The following is a 27,610-nucleotide window of genomic DNA, read 5'->3' as shown; positions in this document are numbered from 1 at the left end:
CATCAGAGATGCTGGGAGGACTGGATGTGACTGTGTAGGTAAAGCTCCTGGTACAGGACAACCATCTAATAAGAGGCAACTGAGATTATTTTAGTAATGACCGCATCCTGGCTCGTGAATGTCATTCAGTCATCTAATGATGAGGTTTGTGCCCAAGTGAGGTCCAAAGTGAGGCCCACTTTTCACTTCAGTAACTAGAGTCTTGTCAAGAAATCCACAGGTATCCATATTCCCTCCACTCCTCACCCCAGCTCTGGGTACAACAATGGAAGCTGGTAGTTCTATAGTGTGGCTGCCGCGTTACTCTCCCAGCATGCTTAGGGGTCGAAGTGCTTCCTGTCTGACCGATTACTTGCCCTTGGCCACTGTGTTTACCTTTAGGAAGTCTCCGACAGTTTCCTGCAGGCTTCCCTGGTCCTTCTGTGGCATCATCTTTTTAAATTTTATTTTTTAAAGATTTGTTTTAGCCGGGCGGTGGTGGCGCACGCCTTCAATCCCAGCACTCGGGAGGCAGAGCCAGGCGGATCTCTGTGAGTTCGAGGCCAGCCTGGGCTACCAAGTGAATTCCAGGAAAGGCTCCAAAACTACACAGAGAAACCCTGTCTCGAAAAATCAAAAAAAAAAAAAAAAAAAAAAAAGATTTGTTTTATTTTTAATTACTTGTCTGCATGTGAATATGTGCACATTTATGCAAGTACCTGAGACACCAGAGATGTACAGGTGGCAGTGAGCTGCTCGATGTGGGTGCTCAGAACCAAATTTAAGTCTTTTCCAAGAGCAGCACTTACCCTTAACAGCTGATCCACCTCTCCAGCCCCATCTTTTTTATTTTTATGTATGTTGTATGCATGCATATTTGTGTGTTCATGTTTACATATGTAGTTATATGTTGTGTGTGCATACATGTAGAGGTCAGAGACAATCCTAGATGCCATCCTCAGGAATGCTGGCAATTTCCTTTGAGACAGGTTCTCTCACTGAACCTGGAGTTCCCCAAATAAGCTAGGCTGGTTGGACAGTGAGCCCTGGAAACCTTGCCTCCACTTCCCCAGCGCTGGGGTTACCAGCCCACACTGCTGTGCCTGGCAGTTTTATGTGTGCTCTGAGGATTAAACTCGGGTTGTCATGCTTGAGAAGCAAACATTTCCCAGCTGTCCCCAGATCCCTCCAGTGTCATCTTGAACAGTGGCGGTTTCCTGGAGGTGTCCTGGGGACGATGGAGTGCAGCCTCTGAGGTAGGACAGCAGTGGACAGTTAGGAAAGCCCAACTCTCTGGTGCCGCTATGGGAAGGAACTCACCAGCCATCCTGATGGACAGTGGCCTGTGGGGAACTCAGGGTCAGCCTACATGCCAATCGTCTATGGAGAGGCACTGGTGTGCAGGACATTCCAGAGTATCTGCATCAACCTGGAGCCTGCCACAAACACAAAGTCTCCATCCCATGAAACCACTGAGGGATGCTTGGCACAGCCAGGGTTGGGACTGCCGGATATCTCAGTGGATTTCAGTTTGTGAACATCGACCATCCCTATAGCAGTAGGTTTCTAAATATGGTGAGGCCATCGTGCACCCTGTCTGGCAGATGGTGGGTTCCTGTTCGTTCCTCAGACCAGCTACCCCTCTCTGTTCTGTGACAGTTCCAACCCCATGACTAGACCCAGCTACAGGGAGAAGGAACACAAAGAGCCCAGGTTTGAAAGCTAACTCCGGGTCCTGAATGTCACCCTTTGGATGTCCCCACACTCTCCAAGGTCTGAGTAACTTTATTAAAGATTTTGAAAAAAATAAATACATTTAAACACTTAAATGTCTGGGTATGAAATTTTAAAAGTTCAGGTTGAAGTCAATATTAAGTCAAAAGTTGGACTCCCCCCCCCCCCCGCCCCCCGCCCCACGGACACACGGACAGGCGGACAGGCACACGGACACAAAATTTTCATTTTTCAAGTTGAACTGATTCCACAACTTCCAATAATCTTCCTAAGTTCATCTAATTTCCTGAGACAGGTGACTGACTTCATCTATTCTTTGACATTGGAATTAGGAGTCATTTTAAACATAGCTTACATGTTTAAATTCTAAGTCTGCACCTATCCTGGATATCATCTTGTGATTAAAAGAATAAATCCAGGAGCCACAGACTCCTTGAACAGAGAAGAAATGGGAGAACTAGAAACCCACCGATCACACTGAGGGTTTCCCTTCTCACTCCTCTTCCAGCGGAGGCTCAAGTTACATTCCTTCAGCAGATCAACAGATCCTGGGGACGTGCTGTCGCCAGGGCCATCTGGCCCCTTGTCTCCAGGTCATCTCCCAAGAGGTGGCCTGCCCTAAGGGCAGCTGGGCCCTGGCCTGGCTGGGTGGGAGAAACTGCTGGCCACCAGAGGCTCTTGCTGCATGTGCTCCCCCCCAGCAGCAGGTATTGCAGGAGCCTGGGGTCCAGATGAATCTGTTTGGAACATTTTCCTGCTGTAGGGTGTAGGGACACTGGCTGATGGGTCTTGCAACTAAATCCTCCTGCCCCTTAGCCACTGGCCCACCTCTGGCTGCAGAAGGGTGCATGTATTCCACTCACCTGCTGTCACCCCTCTATACACCCTGAGCTCTGGCATTAGCCTTGGACAGGGCTCCCAGAAGCATCGGGAAGATACAATGAATGAATTCCAAATAGATGCCCAATAGCAGAAGTCTTAAGGCTTCCCCCTCTTCAGCCAGCATCCTTCACCTCTGCTTCAGTTAACATCCGAGGGCCTTTCAAGGGCAAGGACTTGTATACCCACTGTCAAGGCCAGAGCAACCCTATTACCTCGTGGCTCAAGGCTCTGTTCTCCAACTTTGTCCAAGACCAAAGTGGGGTTCAGGGCTGGCAATGTGACGGTTCCAAGGTCGCACAGCAAGGAGTATGGTGAGGCCTGAGTCCAGGGAGGACTTTTAACTCAGTGCTCATTCCACAATAATGGAAGGAGGGAGAGAGCCCTCCCAATCCATCTGCTCTGACGTGAATGATTTCCCTCCCTGGGAACCCAATAGTAACCAAGATGCAGAAGCCTAGGAACTGGCCCCTTAAGGGAACAAGGCAAAGATACCAGCATTAAGCTTGCCTCTGCTCCCACCATCCAGGGTTTTAGGGAATGTGATCGCCGCGAGTGTTTATGTAATCCCTAAATGGCACCTTAATGTAATTATTTGAATGGCTTTGTTGAAGTCCAATTTACTTAGTGTAAAGGAAGACTAGACCTTACTTTGAATTATGATTTACTTTGTACATTTAAAAACAAATTCACATTTAGAAATCATATCGTGTGAGGGAAAATAATCTTCTAGACTGAATCATTAGGGTTGATTTACTGCAAAGGACTGACTTGATTGAGGGGTCTGCTGAGGCCAGTAGGTATACCGCCCCCCTGGCAGGTAGTGGGCAAGGCCAGCTGCGAGCTCCGCTCACAAGTTGACTTTTTTCTTCAGGGAAATCTCAGTTTGGTTCCTAGCACCTGCTAACAGATCAACTAGGATAATCCTTTAATTAAACCAGCCAATTATAAGCGGGAATTACATCCACAAAATCCCTTTTCAGTCACACCTGATGATGGCTGAATAACTGGAGATCACAACAAAGCCAGGTTGATCAGTCAAATTAACCAGGGCATAGGTGAAGCTGTCACCTCGAGTCTACTGTGACGTGCAAGAGACAGGGAGGCAGCCCCCTGGAGACTGGAGGCTGTGGCTGTAGGGCGGCAGTGCTGTGCTGAGGGAGGCATTGAGATGGGGCTGGCCTGGGCAGCTAAAGGCACAGTAGCAGCCTGTGTTTGTTTCTCAGCTTCTTGATACAATAACTTAATCCTGTGACATCCCTAAACAGCCTTGGCTTCAGTCTGCAGGTTATAAAAACAGGTACTATTGTTTTATCAGCCACTGGATGTTTCCTGAGTGGCTGGGGGTGTAGCTCGGTGGTAGAACATGTACTCAGCACATGTGAGACCCTGGAGTCAATCCCCAGCACAAAAACAAACACATACTTTTACTGCGTGTGTTCTGTTCTACACACTGGTGCTTGGGAGGCTCCAGTGAGGTAGCAGCAATGGCTATACCAAATTGTTTCCTGAGCCGGGCCGGGGCTGAGAACTTTATGTAGATCAGTTCGCCTCACCTCACACCAAGCCTGTAGGGGAGCACATCTGTGACCCCGTTTTACATAGAAGGATCACTTAAGAGCACACTTGCCCATGGGCCAGGGAGATGGCTTGGCAAGTAAAAGCATTCGCACGCCGCAAGCTTCCTCCATGTTGCTTGCTAGCTCCTGTCTTGCTTAGAATACTTTTCCTAGGGTGTGGTGGGCAAACACTTAGTGCACCAGGGACCCTGGGTTCAAGCTCCATCACCGCAAACAATCAAAGCAAAAAGACTCTCCAAGGCACGCAATGCTCACCCCTCTGCCCCTGGAGAAGCTTGTGTGAGACCCCAAAGCAGCTGGCATTGGATGGGCAGACCTACAGCTTCAGCCCTGCCAAGAGCCAGGCTGCTGGAGGGAGGCTCCAGGTAGCTGGCTTCATTCGAAGATCTAGCTCTGCCACGTCTGAGCCTGCATGAATTTCAGTTTCATTATCCAAAAATACAGACTGTGGTCCTTATCCTTGCTAGGGAGGTGGGGAGCTTGCTCCTAGGCCCAGAAAGGCCCCAGAACCGTTGAACTGACCTCTTCTAAGGTCCCCGCTGGCAGGGAGATGGCAGCCGGGGCTGAATTACACTCAGCAAAGCTCCAGAGCCAGCTGTGCTGAGCTGGTGGGTGAGAGCTAAAAATAACCTTCACTCTTACAGGGACACTGGGCTGGCCCAGAGGCAGATGGGAGGGGGGAGGGGGGAGGGGGGGAAGTAGGGGTGGGGACACTCACCCACCACCAGGACTCTCCACCTGCAGGGGATGTATGTGTAGGGGGATCCCCATCCTCAGCTCTGCAGAGCTGGCCACAGGCCACCCGGGGAGGGGAGAGCCTGTTCCTTCTGGCCAAGGCGATGGAAAGAGTCCTCTAGCATGGTTGGGTGTCACGCTCATGTGGACCACGGATGTGCTTCTAAGTTTCCTAGAAATCTAATCTAACCAGAATGTTGAAATCATTTTAGCATGCCAGCCACATAAGATGTCAATGAGATAAGCGAAATTCTCCCTCACTATAAAGTCTGTGTTGCAGGATTTCAGCACTTCTCAACTGGGTGCAGCCACAATTCAAGGGATGGTTCATTTCCTGTGGCTGCTGGAACCAAAAACACTGTGGCTCAAAGCCACATTCTCCTCCTGAGGAGAGTCACAGGGTCAGGCCCTGGGTAACGGTGTTCCTTGTGTTTCACAGGCTTGGGGCGTCTCTCTCCACGTCAAGATGCATCCACCTAACTGAAGTTTCTACTGTCACCTTTCTGTGTCTGTCATTATTTTACCTTCTCTGCCTTGGGCTCTTCTGATTCTTGTTATAATCTCCTTGGTGATGACCTTGGGCCCCTGGGCAATCCAAGATACTCCATCAAATGAAGATATTTAACTTAATTACATCTGCAAAACCCATTTTGCCACGTAAGATAAAACATTTTCATGTCCATTTCTGAGCACATGGAGGGCTTTCTTCAGCCTGCCTTACTGCTTTATGGCCAGATGTATTAGTGACCACCATACTGGGCAGGGTAGCTCCAGGGCCAAAGGTGAGAGTATGATCAGACTCCTGCTGAGGCCAAAGCTCAGTTACAGACTAACTGTGGGCCACAGGGCAAGTTACTTCATATCCAGACACGACTATACTTGTCTTCCCTGAGAAACTGATAATCTGTGTCTAGGGTGCTATCAGCAGAAGGTGACATGATTATTGTCTGCAAAGGGAGCTTTTCTGGCTGGCAGGTGTGTGTGTGTGTTAGGAGACCTGAGTTCTGGCAATGTGTGGGTGCTCAGTAGACCTCACAAGGCTTAGTGGTCTCATTTAATAGACGAGAAAACTAAGGAGGAGTGAAAAACTGGCTTGTGATAGGTTGGCACTCAAGGCTGTGGTCTATCACCACCCACCTGGCCAAAGTGCAGAGCCCGGAGATAGCCAGAGACTGTCCTAATCTACAGCAGAAGAAAACAGCACAGCACATGCTCTGAGGGCCTTGGCTTGGGTTGCCCTTTTCACCCCCACTACAAGGTCTATATGGAGCATGAACTTCCCAGGACAGTGGTAGCAGGGAGGAGCTTGTGTTTCAAGTAGATTCCATCTTACTGCTGGGCTGGGGACTTCTCCAGAGATGGATCTGTGCTTGCAAGTGAGAGTATGGAAAGACACTCTCCACACAGAGTGACACCAGAAGGCTCCTGGCTGTACCAGGAAGGCAGGCCGTGGTCAGAAGGCCTAGGCCCACAGTGGCTGGGCCCTTTTGGAGGAGATGCTTCCCAGAGTGGGCCCCTCACTGCCTCCAAGCTCTTTCCTTAAAACCTCTGCAAGGGGTCCTGTCTGGGAAGATGGTCAGTTGGTAAAGTGCAAGCGCAAGGACCCGAGGTCAGTCCCCAGCAACTACAGAAACAGCCAGGAGTGCTGGTGCTTTCTTGAAATCCTAGCGCTGCAGAAATTGACAAGTAGATTCCTTGTTGCCAGCTAGCCTAGCTGAATCTGTGAGCTCCAGGTCACTGTGAGAGACCCTGTCTCAAAAAACAAGGTGATGCCTCCTGAGAAACAACACTCAAGGTTGACCTCTGGCCTCCACCCATGTGCATGAGCAGTCCCCTACAAGCACCTTCACATACATGTACATTTATGTGTATACACACACACACACACACACACACACACACACACACACACAAGAGAGAGAGAGAGACAGAGAGAGAGACAGAGAGACAGAGAGAGAGACAGAGACAGAGACAGACAGAGAGATACAGAGAGAGACAGGGAGAGAAAGAGAGACAAGAGAGGAGAGGGAGGGAGCACCTCTGCTAAATCTTCAAAGTATAGTCCATGCTGGATGGCGGCGGCGGCGCACACCTTTAATCCCAGCACTTGGGAGGCAGAGACAGGCGGATCTCTGTGAGTTCAAGACCAGCCTAGTCTACAGAGAGAGTTCCAGGACAGCCAAGACAAACCTGAGAGAGAAACCCTGTCTTGAAAAACCAAAAAAGAAAAGAAAAAAAAAGAAAAAAACAAACTAAAAGTGAAGAGTATAGTTCTTGTTGCTGTGGGGAATGGATCCAAGTACTCCATTGGCTTGTGGGAGACCGAGGGCCACAGGCAGGGTAGGAAAATGACTCAGCTGACCTCCTCCCTGCCCATCAGAGAGGGGAGGAAAAGCTACTAACTTGGTAGGTGGCCTGGCCCAGCATCTGCCCCACTCTGGATCTTGCTATTGCTCTTGGGTGGGAACTGGTCGGTTATGTTAGCACGGCACCTCTTGGACTTTCCCAGAAGGAAAAGGCTTTGAGACAGGTGTGGCTTGAGGAAAGGACCCAACAGAAAGCCAGTGGCCCAGGTGACTGTACAGCCAGCTCCTGCTGTGCTCCACAAATCCCATCTGTGCCACATGCATGCACTACGCTTAAACACATACATGTGTGTGCATGCATGCCCCAGATGTGGAGGCAAATGAAATCCAGCTCCTGGCACAGGGTCAGTAGGGGATCCCACCCAAGAAGCCTCCCCGCAAGGAAAGAGCGCTGCAAGCAAGAGGCGCCTCTACTGGAGAGGGAGCCTGAAGGGCTGGCAGCTGTTCCAGGAGCACGCCACTTCCCATTCGACTCCCTACCACTCATCTCGTCCCCAGAAGGGCACCACAGTGAGCGGGAAGCCTCTGACCATGGAGGCAGAGGTCTGCCTATTGCCTGCTTGCCTTTGAGAAAATTATCTGGCCTCTCTGAGTTTGTTTCTTCCATCTACAAAATACTGTTTTCAAAAGACAAGAAAACTTACTAAAATATTCCCAGCAGTGCTCTCTAGTATCTGGGATCGTGGTGACTTTTCTTTCTGCTCAGGACTACTTTTATAGCTTTTCTATGAGTGTTTCTCATCTACAAAGAATCTCCAGGTTAAAGGCATGAATCACAGGTGTTCCCACTTCCCATCATTCTCTGTGGGTCACCTGTGGACATGACAATTCGGCCTATGAGCAAATGTTTTCAGGTCCAGCTGCTTGTTTCCTGGGCCACTGTGGGGTTGGCATTGTCCTGCAGAGTTGGCCCTCAGGCTCGGTGCCTTCCAAGGGCTGATAAGATGCACCCTTGTAGTGGGCTGGAGGTGTGGCGTTTCCCGTCATGCTACTTTCAGTGATAATGCTCCACTATCATGTTGGCTTCTCCCAGAGAGCTAGACGATTCAGGAGAGTGGCTTGCATGTCTTGCTATTTCCTCAACAGGGTCTAGGCAGAGATGATGCACACAGCTGCCCATAATGCTTTGCTGGAAGCACAGTGCCTCTCACACTGTGTGAGGACAACATCTTTTCCCATCAGAAGTGAGCCATTAAAGGTGTGGGGACGTAGCTGAGCAGAGCGCTTGTCCATAGTGCAGGAAGCCCTGGTCCCCAGCACCTCATGGAACCAGGCAGGGGACACACACCGATAATCCCAGCACTTGGGAGCTACAGGCAGGAGAATCAGGAATTCAAAGTCATCTTTGACTATAGAATAAGTTTGAAACCAGTCTGGGCTAACTGAGATAAGAGAGGAGAGAGAGAGAGAGAGAGAGAGAGAGAGAGAGAGAGAGAGAGAGAGAGACAGAGAGAGAGACAGAGAGAGAGACAGAGAGAGAGAGAGACAGAGACAGAGAGAGAGACAGAGAGAGACAGAGATGGAGAGGGGAGGGGAGGGGTGGGGATGGGAAGAGAGGAGAGCAGAAGGAAAGAAGGTTCATGGAAGGAGGAATGGTGGTCCCTAGCAGTGTAGCCCTGTGGCTGGGCACTCTGTGAGCAGTCATGAAGGTGCTGTGTGTTGGACACCAGCTCCCGATTTGCATGGCAAGATCTTTACTTGGCCTGGGTGTGCTCCTGTCTGTTGGGAAACTTGGACAGCTAGGTTTAGGTGAGTGGGGAGCTGGAAGGGATATGAGGATCCTGGGTATTTATCCAGAATCCTCTGTGGGTGTAGCTTCACCAGGGAAAGGAAATTTGGAATTCAAGGCTGCTGCTGTTGTTTGTTTCATCTGTAAAAATACCAAAGGTCTTCAACTCCAACCCGCAAGCCTTTCCCGGTACAGCTTCTGGATTTATCTGTTAACACAGGAACTCAGCCCAGGATAGGTCATATTCACACTAGCATCTGACCCTTCTGCCCTGTGGTCCTAGTTCTGAGTCTGAACAGAGAGACTGGACATGTCTCCAGTTTCCACTGACCTACAGAGACCTTCCTAGTAAGGGTGCTCCTCTGCTTCGGCCCCACAGCCTTGGCTCAACATCCATGCCTCTGGACAGTCTTAAGTTGGTCTTGACATTCAGGACCTGCTGGTGCGCTGGCCTCCTGGTGTTGTGTAGTCTGTGTGAAGGGAGCACCTTTACCTTCTCTGCTCCAGTGCTGCTACCCTCACAGAAGCCACAGCCAAGCTGCTGTGGCACTCTGGTCATGCCAGCTGCAGCCCATCCTTGTCTTGAACTGTGGGCTCCAAGGGCAGGGCCTGGAGGTCTATCTACTTAAGTCCTCCAGTCTGAGTCGGTTCCCCTCAGGAGACACCCCCCACCCCTAAGCACTGGTGTCCACAATGCATTTGAGGAACATTGTGTCGTCTTTCACGTAAGCATACTTGGGTGACTGCAGCTTGCTGAGGGGCAAGAAGAGTGGGCAGCCGCTGGCCACGTTGGTCTCACTCTGTGGCCGCTGGAAGGAGGCCGAGCTCAGGTCAGGCCTGAAGGCATCAATGGCATGTTCACGGTTGTTCTGGTCCAGTAGCATAAAGGTGACCTGCAGGGTAGGGGCAGGTGGAGGGTCAGGCCTCAGGACAGTATTTGGGCTCAGAGGGCTCCACGCCCACTGCTTGGGCTGTACCTCTGACCTTGGAGAGGAGATACCATGTTCCACACGGAGAGGGACAGAGGTGGGACGTCACATCTGCACTAGGGAGAGGCCCATGGGGTGGAAGGAACATCTGGTACTGTGGCAGCTTCAGGGTTTGTCCTTCCACTGTCCCACCCAGTGGGAATTGTGTGTGTGCGTGTGTGTGTGTGTGTGTGTGTGTGTGTGTGTGTGTGTGTGTGTGTATGTGTCTTCCTCAATTGCTCTCCATCTTACTACTACTACTATTATTGTTATTATTTTATTCAGACTTGGAGATCACTGGTTAAGCTACAGACGGCTGGATGGCAAGCCAGGGCTCCTCACAGTTCCTCCTTCCCAGTTCTGGGATGGCAGGTACCCACCCCTGGATTTTGGTGTGGGGTCTGGGGAACTGGATTCACCATTTAAGCCATCTCCCTAGGCCCACAGGAGTGGGGGCTCTGATGCCAGAGTTAAACTGGCCACTGAGACTAGGGTGCACCGGACAAGAATGCAGGTCTCAGGCACCTACATGGTGATGTGTCAGCCTCTGCTAGGACCTCCTGCTGCCAGGCAGAGAAGCAAGAGCAGACTGGGGCGGGACTTCTGTCCAAGCCTTGGAACACCCACTGAACTTCTGGTGTACCCAGAGCAGATCATGTACCTCCCTGAGAAGTGGATCCACATAACACAAGCTCTGCCCTGGCACAAGCCATTGAATGTACCCCAGGAAGCACACCGCTTCTCATCACCTACTGAAGCTGCTCTTAAACTTGTTGGCACTAGAATTCCTGGGGAGGGCTTTAAAAATCCCGGTGCTTGGGTCTTCACCCTCCTCCAGAGCCTTCTGTTCCAGGCACTGCAGCTCCCCCCAGAGGGGTGGAGGCCTTGGCCACTGGACTTGCACTCAGCTTTGTTTTATAAAAACAAATTGATTACAGTAAGCCCAGGAGACTTGCCCTGGCCTCGGGTTCATAGCTAAAGCCAGCACTAGGACCCAGGTGTCCATGCCCTCCCCAAACCCGTCTTCTCCTGGGCCCATACCTTGTTCCGGAATGGCCAGGGCAGTAGAGCGTCATACTCTCCTCTCATGATCACGATGAACAGGGACAGGTGGGTCTTCTTGCCTGAGCCGTCACCATTGAGGTACAACCGCAGACACAACTTGTAACCGTACTTGGCAGTGTAGAAAGCTGAAAGGCGAAGCCAGGGTCAGCACAGGGCAGCAGGCCAGAGCTGGGCTTTGCAGATGAGGAGATGGGGTGCAGTGGGGTTTGGGGCCCAGCTCTCTTCTCTAGGAGAGTGTTCAGCCCTTGCTCTTGGAGGTTGCCTTACCCAGGGGTTGGCACCTGGCCTTCTGATCACAGAGAAGGGGCCACACTCGATGGTTCTTGACTCAGCAGTAGGGTTGATCTGGCATGTGTGGTTTTAACACTTCCCTGGGGTGCCATGCTGCCTGCCCCACAGTTACACATGGGATCTACCGTTTTAACCAACCCTCAACTAACTAGCCTAGGAAGGGGAGGTGGCTGGGCATCGTTTTATGTGCTGGGGCAGAATTAGGGTTAAGGCCCATGCTTACCAGATCTTGGCACTGATTTTCTCTGGTGTGAGGAAGGGCACTTTTTGGTTCTGCTATCAACCCTTGGGGATGGCTCCAAGAGGCAAGTTATCCCCGGTGACCCAGTATGCAGGCCTGTGTGGCTTTCTCCCTAATGGTGCATCCTTGGGCAGAGCTCTGCACCCAGCTCTAAGCAGCCCCTCTGGTGGGGACCCGCCTTCTTGGCTTCAGGTTTTTTTTTTTTTTTTTTTTTTTTTTTTGCCTATAAAATGAGGCTGTGAGGACAATCACTTGGCAAGCCTCTCAGATATCACCTCCAGGAATGGCCTGGTTCTGGCAGATGGTGTGGCTTAAACAGACCCAGAGCTGCATGTAAATACTACATGTATGCCATCTACACACACACACACACACACACACACACACACACACACACACACACACACACACGAGCATTTTGTTACCAGTTAGCGAATAACAACAGCTACCAAGTCGCTACTCTGTTAGGTCACTGTTCTCAGCAAGGGACCCAGAAACAAGGAAGAACCACCCAATTCAGCGATGCCCCCGGTCTTCCCCAGGGCCTGCCTGGTCCTCTGCCTCCTACTGCAGCTCCCTGGCTGGAGAGTGACACCGTCTGAACCACTGTCACTGTCGGGAGGCTCCCAGCCCCTTCTCATCCCACAGCCTCTTTGCAGCGTGTGGTTCCAGGGAGGAGAGAGGGCAGCTGGTGTACTGGCAAGAGCCGTGGTTCAGAGCACAGCCTGTGTCTCCCTCAGATCACCCGCAGGAACCCCAGCCTGACACAGCATGGCTGGGCTCGCTTCACGTCTCCCAGCCCCCTGGGGCCCATCTCTCCTACCGGTCTCTGTGCCCATGAGCAGTTACCTGGAGAGAAGAGGCTGACAGTCCTGCCACACACTGACTCATGGCACCGCCTGGTGACATTGGTGATCTTCCACAGGAAGGTGCCATCGAAGGAGGCCTCCTCCATGAGTCTCAGGCTCTGCTCAAGTTTGCCCAGGACCTGATCTTTCTGGGCCAGGGTCTGCTGCAACTCCACCACCTGCAGGGAAGGCTGGTCAGCCAGAGGCACCAGCACCCAGCTTGGGGGACTGGTGGGGATAGTGGGACACGGGCTACATCACCTCAGAGAGGCTTTCCTGACTGTCACCCAGTGCCTGCGCCTGTCCCATGCTTGGGGTCCCTTTCTCTTCTTGCTCCCCTGCCTAGTCATCCATTCATCAGGAGCCCAGCTCTCCTATCCCTTCCCGTAAAGCCTCCAGCCACTGTCCCAGCTGGCTAGTCTTCTCCATTGTGTTTCACAGCTCCTCCAAAGACTTCCTCCTCCTGTCCAGCCTGTCTCCTCATGGTGGGCTCCTTTCCTGTCTGTGTCCACACCTTGCGTGGTGCCCAGCTGTAGGAGGGGAGCCAGAAGTCTGATGGTGAGATGGGAACCCTTGCTGCCCTCAGGGACCCTACTTTACAACCGGGCCAGGGTGTAAATGGTATAAACCGAGCATCTTCCTGGCCATTTGAGCCCAGTGCCTGCCCCTGCTAATAGGTTTCCCCAAAGAAATCTGAAAGAGTAAACTTGAGTTGTGAGAGAGAAGGTGAATGTCTCAGACCTAATTGGCAGGGTGTGGTAGGGATGGAACTAAAGGCATGCCCAGCTAGGTGGGAGACAGTGAAATAATGTTGCTGTTTTCAAAAGGTGACAGGAGCCTGGTGACTGGCCACATCAGGAAAGTATAATCTCTGGAATAGAGGGGGTGGACTGAGAGCCTGGGACTACACTCTGCATGTGGACTCCTGTAGAGACTGAAGCTGAGCACACCAGGACATCATGGCCCACCATGCTCTCAAGAGCAGATGAGGGCACTGAAGGGAATAGTCTGTTGGGATATGAGCATTGACTGTCTGCTCTGGAGAGAAGCTGTGGGGACGAAAAAGCGGGTTGCTCTGTGGGCTCTGAAGGCCACAGCCAGGAACAATACATGGAAAGCACAGCTTTATGAAAGGAGGAACTTTGTAACAGTGAAATTGCCCAGCGATGGAATGGGTAGAGGGAGCGGGTGGAGGGAGAGTTCCGGGCCACTTCTAAAGAGAAGACCTGAAGCACTGGATAGCACGGCATTGGCTTTTCCCCAAGCTGATACAGGGTCTTCCTAGTAGGTCCTGGGATACAGGGGAGATCTGGGCTAGGATGGAGGCAACTGCTCTGAGCAGGATGAATGACTAGAAGGCTGGATGGCACAGGGGCTCCCTGAGCTGACGCCTAGAGCACACGCCCATCTCACTCACCCTCTGCTCCAAGCTCAGGATGTGCTCTCGGTCCAACTGGCTCTGGTGGATGGAGGCGGCCAGTGCCAGGTGGGAAGCCTCCACCTCCTTGTTGAGGACAGCAACGATGTTCTCAAACACACGCAGCTTCTCCTCCAGCTGAGCCAACTGCTTCTCTTTCAGGAGGTGCCACAGGGCCTGTTCATCCTGGCTCTCACAGCAAGGTGCCCGGTAGCAGTCTACCTCCAGGTCCCCAGTCACTTCCACAGCTGCCCGAAGCTGCAGCTCTGACAGGTTCCGCTCCAGTGCCATGGGCGTGGAGCCCAGGTTGGAGCCTGGCAATGACTTCCACTCCTTTAGGACCCCCAGAAGCAGGTGCAGATGGGAGGCCTGAGAGGAGGCCTCATGCTCCTGCATGGATTGTGGGCTCCCCTGACGAGAGAGTGAGAGTCGCTAGTGAACAGCGAAGTGGAAGGAGACCCTGGGGACCAGTAAGGAGATGTGGCATCAAAGGCCACCAAGCAGAGCCAGATCCATTATCCCAGCAAAGGGGAAGTGGCTGTCTGTATGGGGAAGGGCGGGAGTGGGTGGGTGGAGCCTTGTGCAGGAAGACAGTTCTTAGATACCCCCATGCAGCTAATGTATCCCAGTCTCTAGCGTGACCATCCTGTCCTGCCCTTGAGCATAATGATGATTCAGGACCATGGAGAGGGGTGTGGGGCCATGCACTTGAGTGATGCTACAACAAGGCTTAGGCAAGGCATTCAGAAGAACTTGCCGTAGTACAATGACTTAATAGTTAGATTTGTTACCTGGTAACTCATTAGCATGGGAAACATTAGAGGAGTAGCTTGGTGTTTTGGGAGGATTTGGAGAGGGAGAGACATCTGGGCTGAGACCGTGGACAGATTTGACATGCTGTCACTTACCTTGAAGGAACAGCCAACACTTGCAAAGGGACACATGACTCCAGTCTCAGCCACCTCAGGGTGAACCTGGAAATGATAACTGTGTCACTGGATGCTGGGAGGCATCCCTGGGGCTCCCCCAAGGGCTCACTGAAAGAAACAGTGGCCGGAACTGGACAGGCACATGACTCGGCCCCCTCTGTTCCTTCTGCCTGGCTGACCCTGTTCCACCTTTGGAGTCTCGACCCTGCTGTAATTACAGAAAGAGGACCAGAGCCCTGCTGTCATTTGGAACAGCACAGTCTGTCCTGGAGCCAGGCCTCATTCTTCGGTTTCAGATGCTGAAAAGAAACTTCACAGAAAGAGCTGCATGAAGGTGGAGTATGCATGTAACCACACTGAAAGAGCACTGCTCCCCATTTGTCAGGACAGCTGGGATAGAGTGACAGGGCCATCCCCACAAGGACCTGGGCCACAAAAGCAAAATCGTATAGACACCTCGGAAATCTTACAGAAGTAATTTATATTATTATTATTATTATTATTATTATTATTATTATTATTATTATTATTATTAATACAGGGTCTCACTCTGTAGCCCTGGCTGGCCTGGAACTTGCTATGTAGAACACTCTAGCCTTAAACTCACAGGAATCTTGCCACTGTCTCCCAAGTGCAGGGATTAAAGGCAAGCACCATCACACCCAGCCAGCCGTGAACTTCTGATCCTCCTGACTCCCATGTCCTGAGTGCTGAGTATAAGCATGTGTCACAAATCATGGTTTATGAGATAGAGGGGACTGAACCCAGGGCCTTGTGTGCCACATAAGCATTCTACCACTGGGCTACATTCCCAGTCCTATGGAAGTATTTTGCAAAAGCCAAGCCCTACTTACTTAATTCACTTGCTTATAACTTATAATCGACCTACAGATGACCCACATATTCCACTCCCAGGAATTTACTCAACAGAAACAGAACCTCATGTCTACACAGAGATGTGTGTGAATACATACAGCAGCTTAATTTGCAGCAACCCTAACCTGAAAACCATCTGAGGACAGCCAGAAGGTGAATGGATCCCAAATAGTGTCTTCTCCCTACAGAACCTACTCAGCCATCAAATGAGATTAATACTAACATCTGCTATAACATGGAGAGACCTTGAAGCCATTATGTTAAACAAAAGAAGTCAGATGTTAAAATGAACTGTCTCCCAAGTGCTGGGACTAGAGTCATGCACCATCACACCCAACCAGCCTCCATTTCCTGAGTGCTGAGTATAAGCATGAGTCACAAATCTTGGTCTATGAGATACAGGGGACTGAACCCATTGCTTTGTGTGTACATACATCTCTATGTAGGCATGAATTTCTGTTTCTGTTGAATTTCCGGGAGTGGCATATGTGGGCCATCTGTAGGTCGATTATAAGTTGTAAGCAAGTGATTTAAGTTCGGCTTTTCGTAAAATACTTCAGAGGTTGGGAATGTAGTCCAGTTGGTGGTATGTACTCCAGGACATCCTTCATTAAGGAAGTTTATGGGAGGCAACATGGTCCCGACAGGCAGTAGACATGCTGCCTGTCCCCAGCCCAGAGTAGGCCGTGTGTGCAGGGAATGACCAGCTCTTTGTGGGACAGAAGCATTTGCCATCTCGGCAGTGGGGAGTTAGCTGATCTTGGACATTAGCCAGGACTTTATCAAACTGTGCACTTAAAATGACATTTTTCTACATGTAAAATGATAGCTCAATTTTATGAGAACTTTTTTTGTTTTTTGTTTATTTGTTTTTTTGAGACAGGTTTTTTTTCTGTGTAGTTTTGGTGCCTGTCCTGGATTTCGCTCTGTAGACCAGGCTGGTCTCAAACTCACAGAGATCTGCCTGGCTCTGCCTCCTAAGTGCTGGGATTAAAGGTGTGTGCCACCACCGCCCAGTGAACATTTTTTTTAAACAGAATAATCAAAGAGGATTGGGGTGAAAGGAGGGGAGGCCAGAGGGCTTCAGGACTGAGCGAATACCAAGCCACAGGGCTCATTTTTCTCAAGGTTGATTCATATGGTAAATTTGGGATGCAGAGCCCAGTCTACAAAAGGTTCACCCACCTGCCACACTGCCCTCTGCTACAAGGGACAGGCTGCTCCCAATCAAGAATAGGAAACAGATCCGGGCAGTGGTGGTGCATGCCTTTAATCCCAGCACTTGGGAGGCAGAGCAGGTGGAGCTCTGTGAGTTTGAGGCCAGCCTGGGCTACAGAGTGAGATCCAGGAGAGGCTCCAAAGCTACACAGAGAAACCCTGTCTCAAAAAACAAACAAACAAACAAACAAACAAACAAACAAAAAACAGAGAGAATAGGAAACAGATGTTGATGGGGACAGGCAAAGGGTGGCCCTGGCAGGGAGACACACTGGCTTTGGGAATCTGCCTCAATATAGCCTCTCCAATAGGTTGCTATTGATGACATGTGGCTAAGGGACACTAGATGGGACACTAGATGCCAGGTATTTCGGACCTAGGACCCTCTAGGGCCCTATGATTCCATGTTTATGGTTCCCATCCTTTGTGGCTTGAAGTTGACAGTCCCCAGAAGAATAAGGAGAAGAAAGTGGGACAGTTAACACAGAATTCGGGCATTGCCACACAGTGGGATGTATCCGTGGATAAGCAGGACTTGTGGGCAGGACAACCTGCTGTGGGCTGTGTGGATGTCTGGCTTGTCCTAATGATGAGGCATGCGCAGGAGTTTACTGTGACTAGTCTTGAATGCTGAAAGATGGGCAGAGGTAACTCAAGAGGACTTCTGAGGCCCTAGGGTCAGCCAGCCGGCAGCTCTGGTCACCCATCACTCACTCTTTACCACATCCTGGGATATGGGCTCCAGGAGGCATCCTGTGTATATACACTGCTGCTGTCACTACTTTGTGGTGTCACGGCAAACAAACAAACAAACAAAACAAACAAACAAACAAACAAACAAAAAACAGAGAGAATAGGAAACAGATGTTGATGGGGACAGGCAAAGGGTGGCCCTGGCAGGGAGACACACTGGCTTTGGGAATCTGCCTCAATATAGCCTCTCCAATAGGTTGCTATTGATGACATGTGGCTAAGGGACACTAGATGGGAGAGTTACTTAGTTCTCCAGGTTTAGTTCCCCATCTGCAAAATGAGTAATACTAACCCATCTGATAGCTATTACAAGAGCATGAGGTAATACACATAAGTGCTCATATTGTTCCCTCTCGTAGCTGTGACGACACCAAACGGTTTAACACGATACAAACTTACAATCTACCACGAGGTTGCTGGCAGCAGCATGTCCCCCGGAAGCTGCCTGCAGCCCCTGGCTTGTGGGTTCTCTCTCCATTGTCAAAGTCAACATCCCCTTGCTGTCTCCTGTGGATGCCTGTCTCCTCACGAGGACCTTGTGGTTATACTGTGCTCACCCAGGTAGTCTAGGGTACTCTCTCTACCTCATCTTCATGCCTACAGAGTCTTTTCAGCTTGGTCATTTATGACTGCTCCTGCCAGGTCCCTAAGTCATGTACAAAGCATTCGGGGGCTGGTTTTCCACTTGCAGTTCAAATGGAGACAATGCCACCCATCTAGGAGCACAAAGTTGGAGTTTGGCTTTGCCATATGATTTAGGTTCAGGTACCAGCATCTCTTTTGCCTTGGGCCTTCATATATCACCTATTAATAAATCAAAGGCACCAACAGGATGCTGCTGGAGTGCTAAGATTTATAGATGCAAACTGTCACATTTAGGAGTGTGAGGGTAGGGAGTTCATACTAGTTAGCACACTTTAGAGAGCACATGTCACATGTGTAAGGGTGGAGTCACACTGGTTAGCACACTTCAGAGAGCACAGACACACACAGAGACTGGGGAGAGAAGCAGGAGGGACATGATTAGTGTTTTCCCATATACCAGGACCCTGGGAACAGAAGACTGACTGGCCTTCCTTGAAAGAAGCCTGCTTGAGCTCAGTACAAACAATGAAAGAAGTCATGGTTGCAGTTGGAACCCACCGCATGTGGAAGGGTCACTTTACAGTTCTGCAGTTCTCTGTTTGAAAAGACATAACCCCCAGCGGCAGAGCCTGCTACATGTACACACTGGAAGTTAGACCAGGCTGCTTAGACTCCTGCCATTTAGGGTTCTAGAAAAGGCCATGGCATTACCATGAGCCACAAACCAGTCTTCCTGACTGGACCTCAGAGGGAAGAATGTGAGAGAAAGTTTCCTCCCCGGGGTCTCAGCAAACAGAATCAAATGTTATTTCCTAGTTACTGGTTGGCTTTGCTTGTGTGCGCTTGCGCTTGCGTGCACACATGTGCTTGTACCCAGGTGCACATGGAGAGCAGAAGAGGACATCAGTGCCCTGCAGTATCACTCTCCACCTTGAGACTCAGTCCCTTGAGACAAGGTCTCTCACTGAACCTAGAGCTAGTCTGGTGGACAACAAGCTCCAACAATCCTCCTGTCTTCACCCCTCACATCGCTGGTGTTACAAGTGTGAATGGCCAAGCCCAGCCCCCCGCCCCCCTTTTAAGAGGGATGCTGGGGATTTGAACATGGGTCCTCATGCTTACACAGCAGGAACTCTGATCTGCCCAGCCCTTCCCCAGCCCCCACCTCCTGCTTTGTCTCCTTCCTTACTGTCGATTGTCCAGGGAGGTCATTCCAGGCAAGAATGGCCTCTCTACGCCATCATTGACCTCCTAATATTTGCTTGCTATGTTTGTAACCAACTGATGCGTCTGGGCCCTACGTAAGGAGATGGTGATTATTAAGGACTCAGGGCAGGACAGACTGATAGCGGCTGGCATGGGGAGGGTTTGTGAGATGGGCACCTTAGACTGAACTCAGCTGCTCTCCAGCCTGGCCTCCCTGCCCAGCTTCTGTCTCCTAGGTACCCCAGACGTGCAGACAAAAGTTGGGAGTTACCACATACAAAGGACTGGCTCAGTATTAGTCACTTTCCTTATGTTAAAAGTCCCCTAAAGTTCCCATCAGGGCAGGATCAGAGGAGTAACTACTGTGTGTAACTACCCTGTGGCCCATGCGCGCAGTGCTCTTAACTACTGAGCCAGCTCTCCAGTACCTTACTTTGTCTTAAGGCAGCAAATTTCAATCTGTGCTCTTGCTGAGCCTTGGAAGTCCCCCAAGTCTCTTAGAGGCTGGGACAGGAGAAAAAAAGGGTTAATATTGTTTGATGTTGGGTCATAGGTGCCACAGTAGAGAGAGAAGTTCACTAAGATGCCAAACCTTCACTTTCTGAAGGAGAAGAGGGGTTCAGCCTTCTTGGAAAAGACTGACATCCAGCTAGATCACTCCAGTTACTTTACTCAAACACACACAAGGTTACTGGGGGCTGGGAAAGGTTCCCACTACCAGTCATCTTGCTCTTGCTGCCCATGGGAGCAGACAACCCACACGAATCTCTGTCCCTTTTGATTATGGCAAGCCATAATCAGAAGTAAGAACTCCAGGTCTGCCAGGAGTGTCTTCAAACCAAGGTCGGCGCAGCTGCAAACTCTCAGGTAGCACCAAGTGCAGATTCTCCAGAGAAACACTTCTCCAAAGTTTCAACAGTCTCGAAACAATTTCTCAGACTCTACTGATGAATCCATACATAGCAAAGGCTTTGCTACAACGTTTCTCTCAAAGCCAGACACAGGGCCTTACTATACATTTCACTTAAGGCCGGACACGAAGGCTCCGGGCTGTCTAGGAGGACTCGGCTCCAGGCACTCCTTGCACCCAAACCTTCTGCCTGTATTGAGTTTTATCTTGATTAAGATGAAAAAAAAAATCCAAAAAACAAAAACTAAAGATGCTAGATGAAATGACATTAAAGTATATCTGGCCCATGTTACCTAACATTTATATAAGTGGTGTGTTTTAATTTTGCCAAGAGGACAGAACAATCCAATCCTTGGGAGGCACAGGGCTCATTCCTGCGCTGTACATGTAAGGTGCAAAGGCCCACGGGAAGGGGTCTGTGTCTGCTCCTGTGCAGAAACTGGTCTATTAGAGACAGCCAGACAGGGAAGCTCAGCAGTTCTTCCATGGAGATGAACTTGATTCTTAGTATTATTCTCTAAGGGCCCACTGGACGGGGAGGCTGCTAAAAAATGGGAGGGAAGCCCTTCAATTAGCTCTGGGCAGGGCAGGAAGTCCCAGCACTTTCTGAATGACAGGGACTGGTGCAAAGAAGGGGGACGGGTGGGGAGCCCCTTCTGCATCTGGGCCGATGGGACGGAGGGAGGGGTGTCCTGGCAGCTGTTGACCTGTGACTCAGATGTCATAGATCCTGGGAAGAACCTTCTAGAACCAACTTTTCGGCTTCATTTTACCAATGGAGAAACAGGGTCTGGAAACAGGTTTGCCTCCAGCCAGGCACTGAGGGACATAAACCCATGCCTGCACACCAAGGTCTGGATCCATGGGCCACTGTTCACTGCTGGGGGGAGCTTCAGCCGAAAGCAGCTTCATTTGTCTCACCATGGGGACAGAGAGGATGACCAAGCAGAGATCCTGGCCACCGAGGAGCTCTGGCATTTCAAGTCCCAGCATGTCTTCCTCATGCATCATCCAAGAGGTCAGGTTTTACGCAGTGACTCCTACATGGTTGGGCTTCTGGACCCACACAAATTTTGTTTGGAATTTTTTTTTTTTTTTTTTTGGCTTTTTCGAGACAGGGTTTCTCTGTGTAGCTTTGCGCCTTTCCTGGAACTCACTTGGTAGCCCAGGCTGGCCTCGAACTCACAGAGATCCGCCTGGCTCTGCCTCCCGAGTGCTGGGATTAAAGGCGTGCGCCACCACCGCCCGGCTTGTTTGGAATCTTAATTGTGAGATTAACATAAAGATCACTGTCCTTGTTCTGTATCTGGTAAAAAGTTTACCCCAAATTCTATCCACCTTCATATCCCTTCACAAAACCCTACGGGAAGGACACTCACAGAGAAGATTGGCTCTCTCAATGGAGATAATTTAGCTTATAGCACTGAATACAGTCCTATTTTTTTTCATTTCATCGTGAGTTAGTGGGACCTGAAAACCTCTGGGCTACACAGATACCCTACGAAGGTCCTTTCAGCTTGGTGGAGAGGGAAGGACCCGATTTCAAGGCTGCTGCATAAACCTGTCTCTCTGGCCCCTTCCAAAGGTCCAAAGGTGTCTCCTACTCCCAGACACACTGAAGGAGATGAGCCGAAAATGGCCTCTCTCTTTATCAGGAACTGGCTGATAAAGAGAGTTTCTCAAGTAAGGGGCCAGAGAGTCTATTTTGGGGTTTTGAAATTTCTGTTGTAAGTGTTCAACTCTGCCACTGTAGGGAGAGAGCAGCCACAGAAAATATGTGGGATTGAGGGTGGTTAGATACCAGCAGAACTTTCTTTATGGACATAGAGTTTGCATGTTATAGAGTCCTTATGAATTCCTGAATACATTTTCTTCCATCAATTAAAGACATATAAACCATTCCTATCCCGTGGGCTGTATATAAAACCAGGAGATGGGCTGGATTGGGTCCAGGAGCCAGTTTGTGGACCCCTGGTCTAGAAGGTGCTTCCAGTTCTAAACGGATCAGAGCCTGCCAGGTGGCTTAGGGCACTGTGCTGTCATCACTGTGAGCACCTGCCTCTGCCTTGCTCAGAAAGTGAATTCACTGTAGGCTCAAGACAAAGGACTAATGCATCTGCACCTGTCAGGGGCCACATGGGCCACTACCCACTTTGTCTCTACCTGGACAAGTCTCTCTGTCTCTCCCTCCCTCTTTCCTGCTCTCTGTAGAAGCCAAAGGACAACCTCAGGAGTAGTTTTTCAGGTGCCTGCCACCCACCATTTCCCCCCTTTCTTTTGGAGACAGGTCTCTGGGCAGCTGGAAACTCACTCACTGTGTAGGCTTGGCTAGCTGGCCATGCGCCCAGGGGTCCATGTGTCTCTCCCCAGACTGGTATTGCATATATCACCACACACATCAGTCCCCGGAGGTGGCCAGATGGTCTTCCCTGTCAATGCTAACGTACCTTCTCCGGAGTCAGAGGGCTTCCTGGGCTCACAGGCTGCAGGCTGTCTGCTCTGCATTTAGGACAGATCCGATCTTCACCATCTCTGGGGAAACATGAACAAGATTCTCAAATAATGCACCACACCTTACTGGCACCTGCTATTGTCACTTGCCACCGTCCTGACAGACTTCAAAGCCCAGACCCTGCCTCTTGTGGTAATTCCACCATCCAGGGGCCCCATTGTCAAAGCTTCAAAGCCCTGGGTGGGCATCCACTGTTTTCCTGAAGTCCCATCTGCTGTGACCGGATGGTGGCTTTCTTCACCCATGTAGTGATTATGGATGTCTCACTGTAGAAATGCCCATCGGAGCACCTGGTTACAGGGTCTCTCCTGGAAGAATTATCCCATGCACTGAGTTGCAAAAATTCTGAATCCCCGTACTTCCAATCTCAAAGGTTTAGGCAAGGGGTTATGGGTATGGGACTCCATTTGTTCTTCTCAATGCCGTGTATGTGGTTCTGGTCTCTTACTTTTTGGCCATGGCAGGTGACCGTGGCCTATTAGGACAAGAGGAGGACTCAGGGTCTATCTACCTGGAATGGGTGTCAGATTAGGACCAGGGTGCAGTGTGGACACCTGTGTCAGCAGTTCTAACAGTGAGTGCTGCCAATTCAGCCCATTTCTAGGTGAGGAAAACCAGGCCTCAGAGAATGAGGCCTTGGATGGGCCACGGGAGGGCAAGGCAAACGCAGAGCAGGGCAGAGGCCCCTCAGGCTGCAACCCTGCACTTTCCTGTCAGCTTCTGCTCCCTCCTCTTCCAGGGCTTCCTGGGGGTAGGGGGTGGGGAGGTGGGGGAGGGTGGGGAGTGGGGGATGGGGGGGTGGAGGGAAAGGAGATGTCAGTTGTGGCCTCCACACCTACCTGGCCTTTCCACAGCTACAGCCTCCTTCAGCCTCTCCCCTTAGTCACTGAATTTGACCTTCTCATTTGACTGATTTGGTTTCCCCACATTCTTAAGCTGTAAGGTCCCAAAGGAAAGGTCATGACTGTGGCCCAAGGCCATTTACAAGTATCTTCACCAGGAAACTCCGGAGGCAAGCCTTCATGTGGGGGGGGGGGGGGCTTTGCAATTCTCGTCTATACAGCAGGGTAGTAATTGTACTGACTTCCGCAGGCTGACCTGAGGACGCAGGGGTGGAACACTTGGCCCACAGCAACTGCTCAAGGCAGGGTGCTAATGTTGTCACATCTCAGTTATTTACACTTTAGGCATAAACATACACCCTGCTGCATCATTGCCCCCATTAGCTGGGTTTAACAAAACAAAATAGTGTTTTATCACAGTTTGGTATTTGCCATAGGGGCCTACATTCATTGTTGTAAGAAGTTTGGGGAATATTATTGATGGACCCTTGTCACAATTTTGTGAGGCGGAAGGAAACTCCACAGGTAAGAAGTCAGGGTTCGGAGACACCCGAGGTTCAAGCCAGGCTACCCAGTAGGGAGAGTAGAGCTTAAAGTTCTACCTCAATAATGATGGGTGCACAGACAGTTTTCTGTGGCTAATGAGCTATCTGCCCCCAGCCCGGGGCGGTGTTCGGAAGAAAGGACTGTGGGAATAGAGGCCTGGAGAGGTGAAGTTGCCTGCTGACGGTCAGCAGTTCTCTCAAGTCCCCTTCCCATCAGCAGTCGCTCCCTGGCAATCCTTCCCACCAGCCCTAGGCTCTTTGGCCCCTCACCTCAGCTTCTCAGAGAGACAGGCCGTGCAGCAGAGAACCCTGGGCTCTGATTGGTCCTGGCAGGCAGCCGGTGGGCAACCAAATGGAAACTCATTTTCATCAGGGGCTGGGCGGGGACCGCTGGCTGAGCTGGAGGCCATCTTGAGGGTCTGTCAAGTAGAGCAGAGGACCAGCCTTGTGGAGCCTGTGGAGAGAGGTGGGTTCCAGCCTGGGCCACACTTTCTGTGACTTTATCTTCTCCTCTCTGGCTGCGGGGTACAACGTCACAGCTGAGTCACAGCAGGGATGGAGTAGGAATTACCCTTTGTGGTTAGAAAAATCCCCTGGACAGAGACTGAAAACTTTTAGGAGTGTCCAGACATTTTTCAAAGTGAGAAAGAGCAAGAGACAGTCATAGGAAGAGAGCAACGTTCTCCAGAGTCACGGTTCCCCTGCCTGAGAACCACAGGCTGCTGCCGGCTTCCTCTATCTCCTTCCCAGGCACTTTGGTGGAGAGGCCACGGTTGGCCACTTGTCTTGCCCCCACCCTGGACCTCTGAGCCATGTAGAATTCTCTGGAACAGTGGGGCTCAGCTTTCTGATGGAAACCCCAAGAGTCCTAAAATCAGGTCCAAAAGTCAAGTTCTGAGTCCTCCAGGGTGTCTGGGTGGCCTTTAAATGCCACTTTCTCACACCGTCGCTCGGTTACCCCATCTTGAGAAAACAGATTGCGGCAATGGTCTGTAGGGCTTATGACTGGGGACCCTATGACTAAGGCAACCAAAGGTAGCAGGAAGGCCTCTGACGGCCCCGCCCTCCTGTGGCCTTGTGCATCAGTCATGGTGGTGACAAATGAACAGGACCCTCCCCTCCCTTGAAGTTCAAGGCGTTGGCACTGAGACTGCAGAGCCCGCTTCCCAAGCCCCGCTCAGGAAGTCATAGGTGGCTATGTATCTGGTCAGGAGCCACCACTTCCCTGTCGAGAAGGAAGTCCAGGTTCATGTGGATTTGCTCTCAGTCACCAAGCGGACTGTAGATCCATATGTGTGTAAAGGGTGAACACGGAAAAACACTACTCTGGCTAGCCATTGTGTGCTGGGCAGACTTTTTCCTCTAATCCTTACAATTTTCTCTGTAGCCATGTACAGCTGTATGAAGCAAGGCGTGAGGCTCAGAGACACACAGCCTGAGGCTGAGCATTGGGATCTGAACCATGTTCTGTTCTACCATGAATGAGGTAAGAACAGGCAGCATGGTGAAGTCTCAGAGTCTGGGATCTTGGTCAGAGCATCCAGCTTGTCTCAGACTGTCAAATGACAAAGATGGCCTCCATATACCTTTCTACCCAACTGTACTGCATTAGGGTTTGTAGATGTACATGCTGCTTTCAAACCACAGGCTCTGAGTTCAGGCAGGTCTGAAGGACTTCTGGATCCACCACATACATGGTCTTTTAATATTTATTTATTTATTTTGAGACAGGGTCTCACTACACAGCCCTGGCTGGCTTAAAGCTCACTCTGTAGACCAGGCTGGCCTTACACTCACAGAGATCTGCCTGCCTCTCCCTCCCAAGCGCTGGGAGTAAAGGTGTGCGCCACCATGTGCCAACATGCACCACTATGCCCGACTCGCCACATCCAACTCTCCACACAGCCTTAAATGTGTCTGTGCCTCAGTTCTGTATCTGTGAAATGGGGGATAAAAGCATGTATTTTACCCAATTGCCAAGATGACCAAATGAGATGGTGGGTGTTCTAGTTTTATTTCTCTTGCCATGATAAACACCCTGGCATAAAGCAACATGAGAGAAATTTATTTGGCTTACAATTCCAGGTTAAAGTCGGTCATTGGGGGGAAGTCAAGGCAAGAGTCTAAACAGCCAGTCAACTCACATCCACAGTCAGGGACAGAGGAAAACAAGAGCATGGATGCTTGTTCCTTCACTGTGATCAGCTCACCTCTCCACTCACACAGCCCAGAACCCCCTGTTTAGGGAATGGTACCACCCACAAGGGGCTGGGTGTTCCTGTATGAATTAACTTAATTATGACAATCTCCCACTGTGTGCCCGCAGGCCAAACCAGCATAGACAATCTCTCATTGAGACTTCCCAGGTCATGTCAAGTTGACAATTATAGCTAACCATCAAGTAGGTGAAAGTGTGGCAGGGGTTGTGGCCCAAGTGACATGTTCCAAAAACTTTGGTGCTTTACTCGGGCGATGACCACACCCTTCTTGTTCCTCACAATAAGGAAAGGGGTTTTAAAATGGCAAATTACGCATACACAGTGGTTTTCCTCTCTCAATTTCCTTGAGCCTCCCAGATGGGCAGAGAAGTTTAGACTCTGTGTTCAGTGGGTCTCCACCTTCCCAATGCTGCGACCCTTTAATACAGCTCCTCATGTTGTGGCGACCCCAACCATAAATTATTTTTGTTGCTATTTGATAACTGTAATTTTGCTACTGTTATGAATTATACTGTAGATATTTGAGATGCAGGATATCTGATATTTGACCCTCGCAGGGGTCATGGCTCATAGGTTGAAAACTACTGCTCTAGATAAACTCAACTGTCCACCATCCCCAGGACGGTACCAGAACATCTAGTGGCCATTGGCAGAAAGGTCACTACATCCTATAGACTTCTATTCTCAACTGAGCCCTGCTCAGCCTGCTCAGCTAATGACCTTGGGCTTACTTTCCCACTCTCAGAAAGGCATTCCCTTAACTGCTCGGCATGAGCAACAACCCCCTGCACCTCCACATGTCCCCTTCTTCTCCTGTTGGGACACAAGGGAGGCACCCAATCTTGTTGTTCCATCTAGCTTCTGGGTACCTTTCTCTTGTCCTATCCCCTGACCCCTTCACGGATTCCCCATCTACCAGTCCCTTCCCACCAGCATTAAACATCCCTAACAGTCTGTGAGTAAGATGAGAGGCACTGCTGTTGAGTGCTGTGTGTTAGGTGGTTTGTTTTTCTTTGTACTGGGATCAGACCCAAGTTCTTGCTTACTGAGCCACATCTCCAGCCTCGTTTTAAGTACTTTTACAAACATCTCATCAACATTTCCCTCCAGTCTTTGGAGGCCCCTACTTTATAGCAGAGGGATCCAAGGTACAGATAAGTTGAGTGCCTTTCTCAAGACCTCA

The 27,610-nt window shown here is 50.5% G+C and overlaps 1 protein-coding gene across 1 annotated transcript; it reads right to left on the bottom strand.

The window, feature by feature from the left end:
* Positions 1-8,849: 8,849 nt before the first annotated feature.
* Positions 8,850-24,641, bottom strand: Traf1 (TNF receptor associated factor 1). The gene is made up of 7 exons (XM_052725565.1): positions 24,479-24,641; positions 22,757-22,841; positions 14,741-14,806; positions 13,833-14,243; positions 12,417-12,594; positions 11,012-11,160; positions 8,850-9,895 (listed from the first exon to the last, which is right to left on the bottom strand). The coding sequence occupies exons 1-7, from the start codon at positions 24,616-24,618 to the stop codon at positions 9,677-9,679; spliced, it is 1,248 nt and encodes a 415-aa protein (XP_052581525.1). The 5' UTR covers positions 24,619-24,641; the 3' UTR covers positions 8,850-9,676.
* Between the last annotated feature and the right edge of the window lie 2,969 nt (positions 24,642-27,610).

The sequence above is a fragment of the Peromyscus californicus genome, unplaced genomic scaffold (genome assembly GCF_007827085.1).
Source record: "Peromyscus californicus insignis strain IS unplaced genomic scaffold, ASM782708v3 Scaffold_7__1_contigs__length_154581171, whole genome shotgun sequence".
Classification (NCBI taxonomy): domain Eukaryota; kingdom Metazoa; phylum Chordata; class Mammalia; order Rodentia; family Cricetidae; genus Peromyscus; species Peromyscus californicus.
Note: the sequence above shows the minus strand (reverse complement) of the source record. Positions and strands in the feature narration are given on the sequence as shown.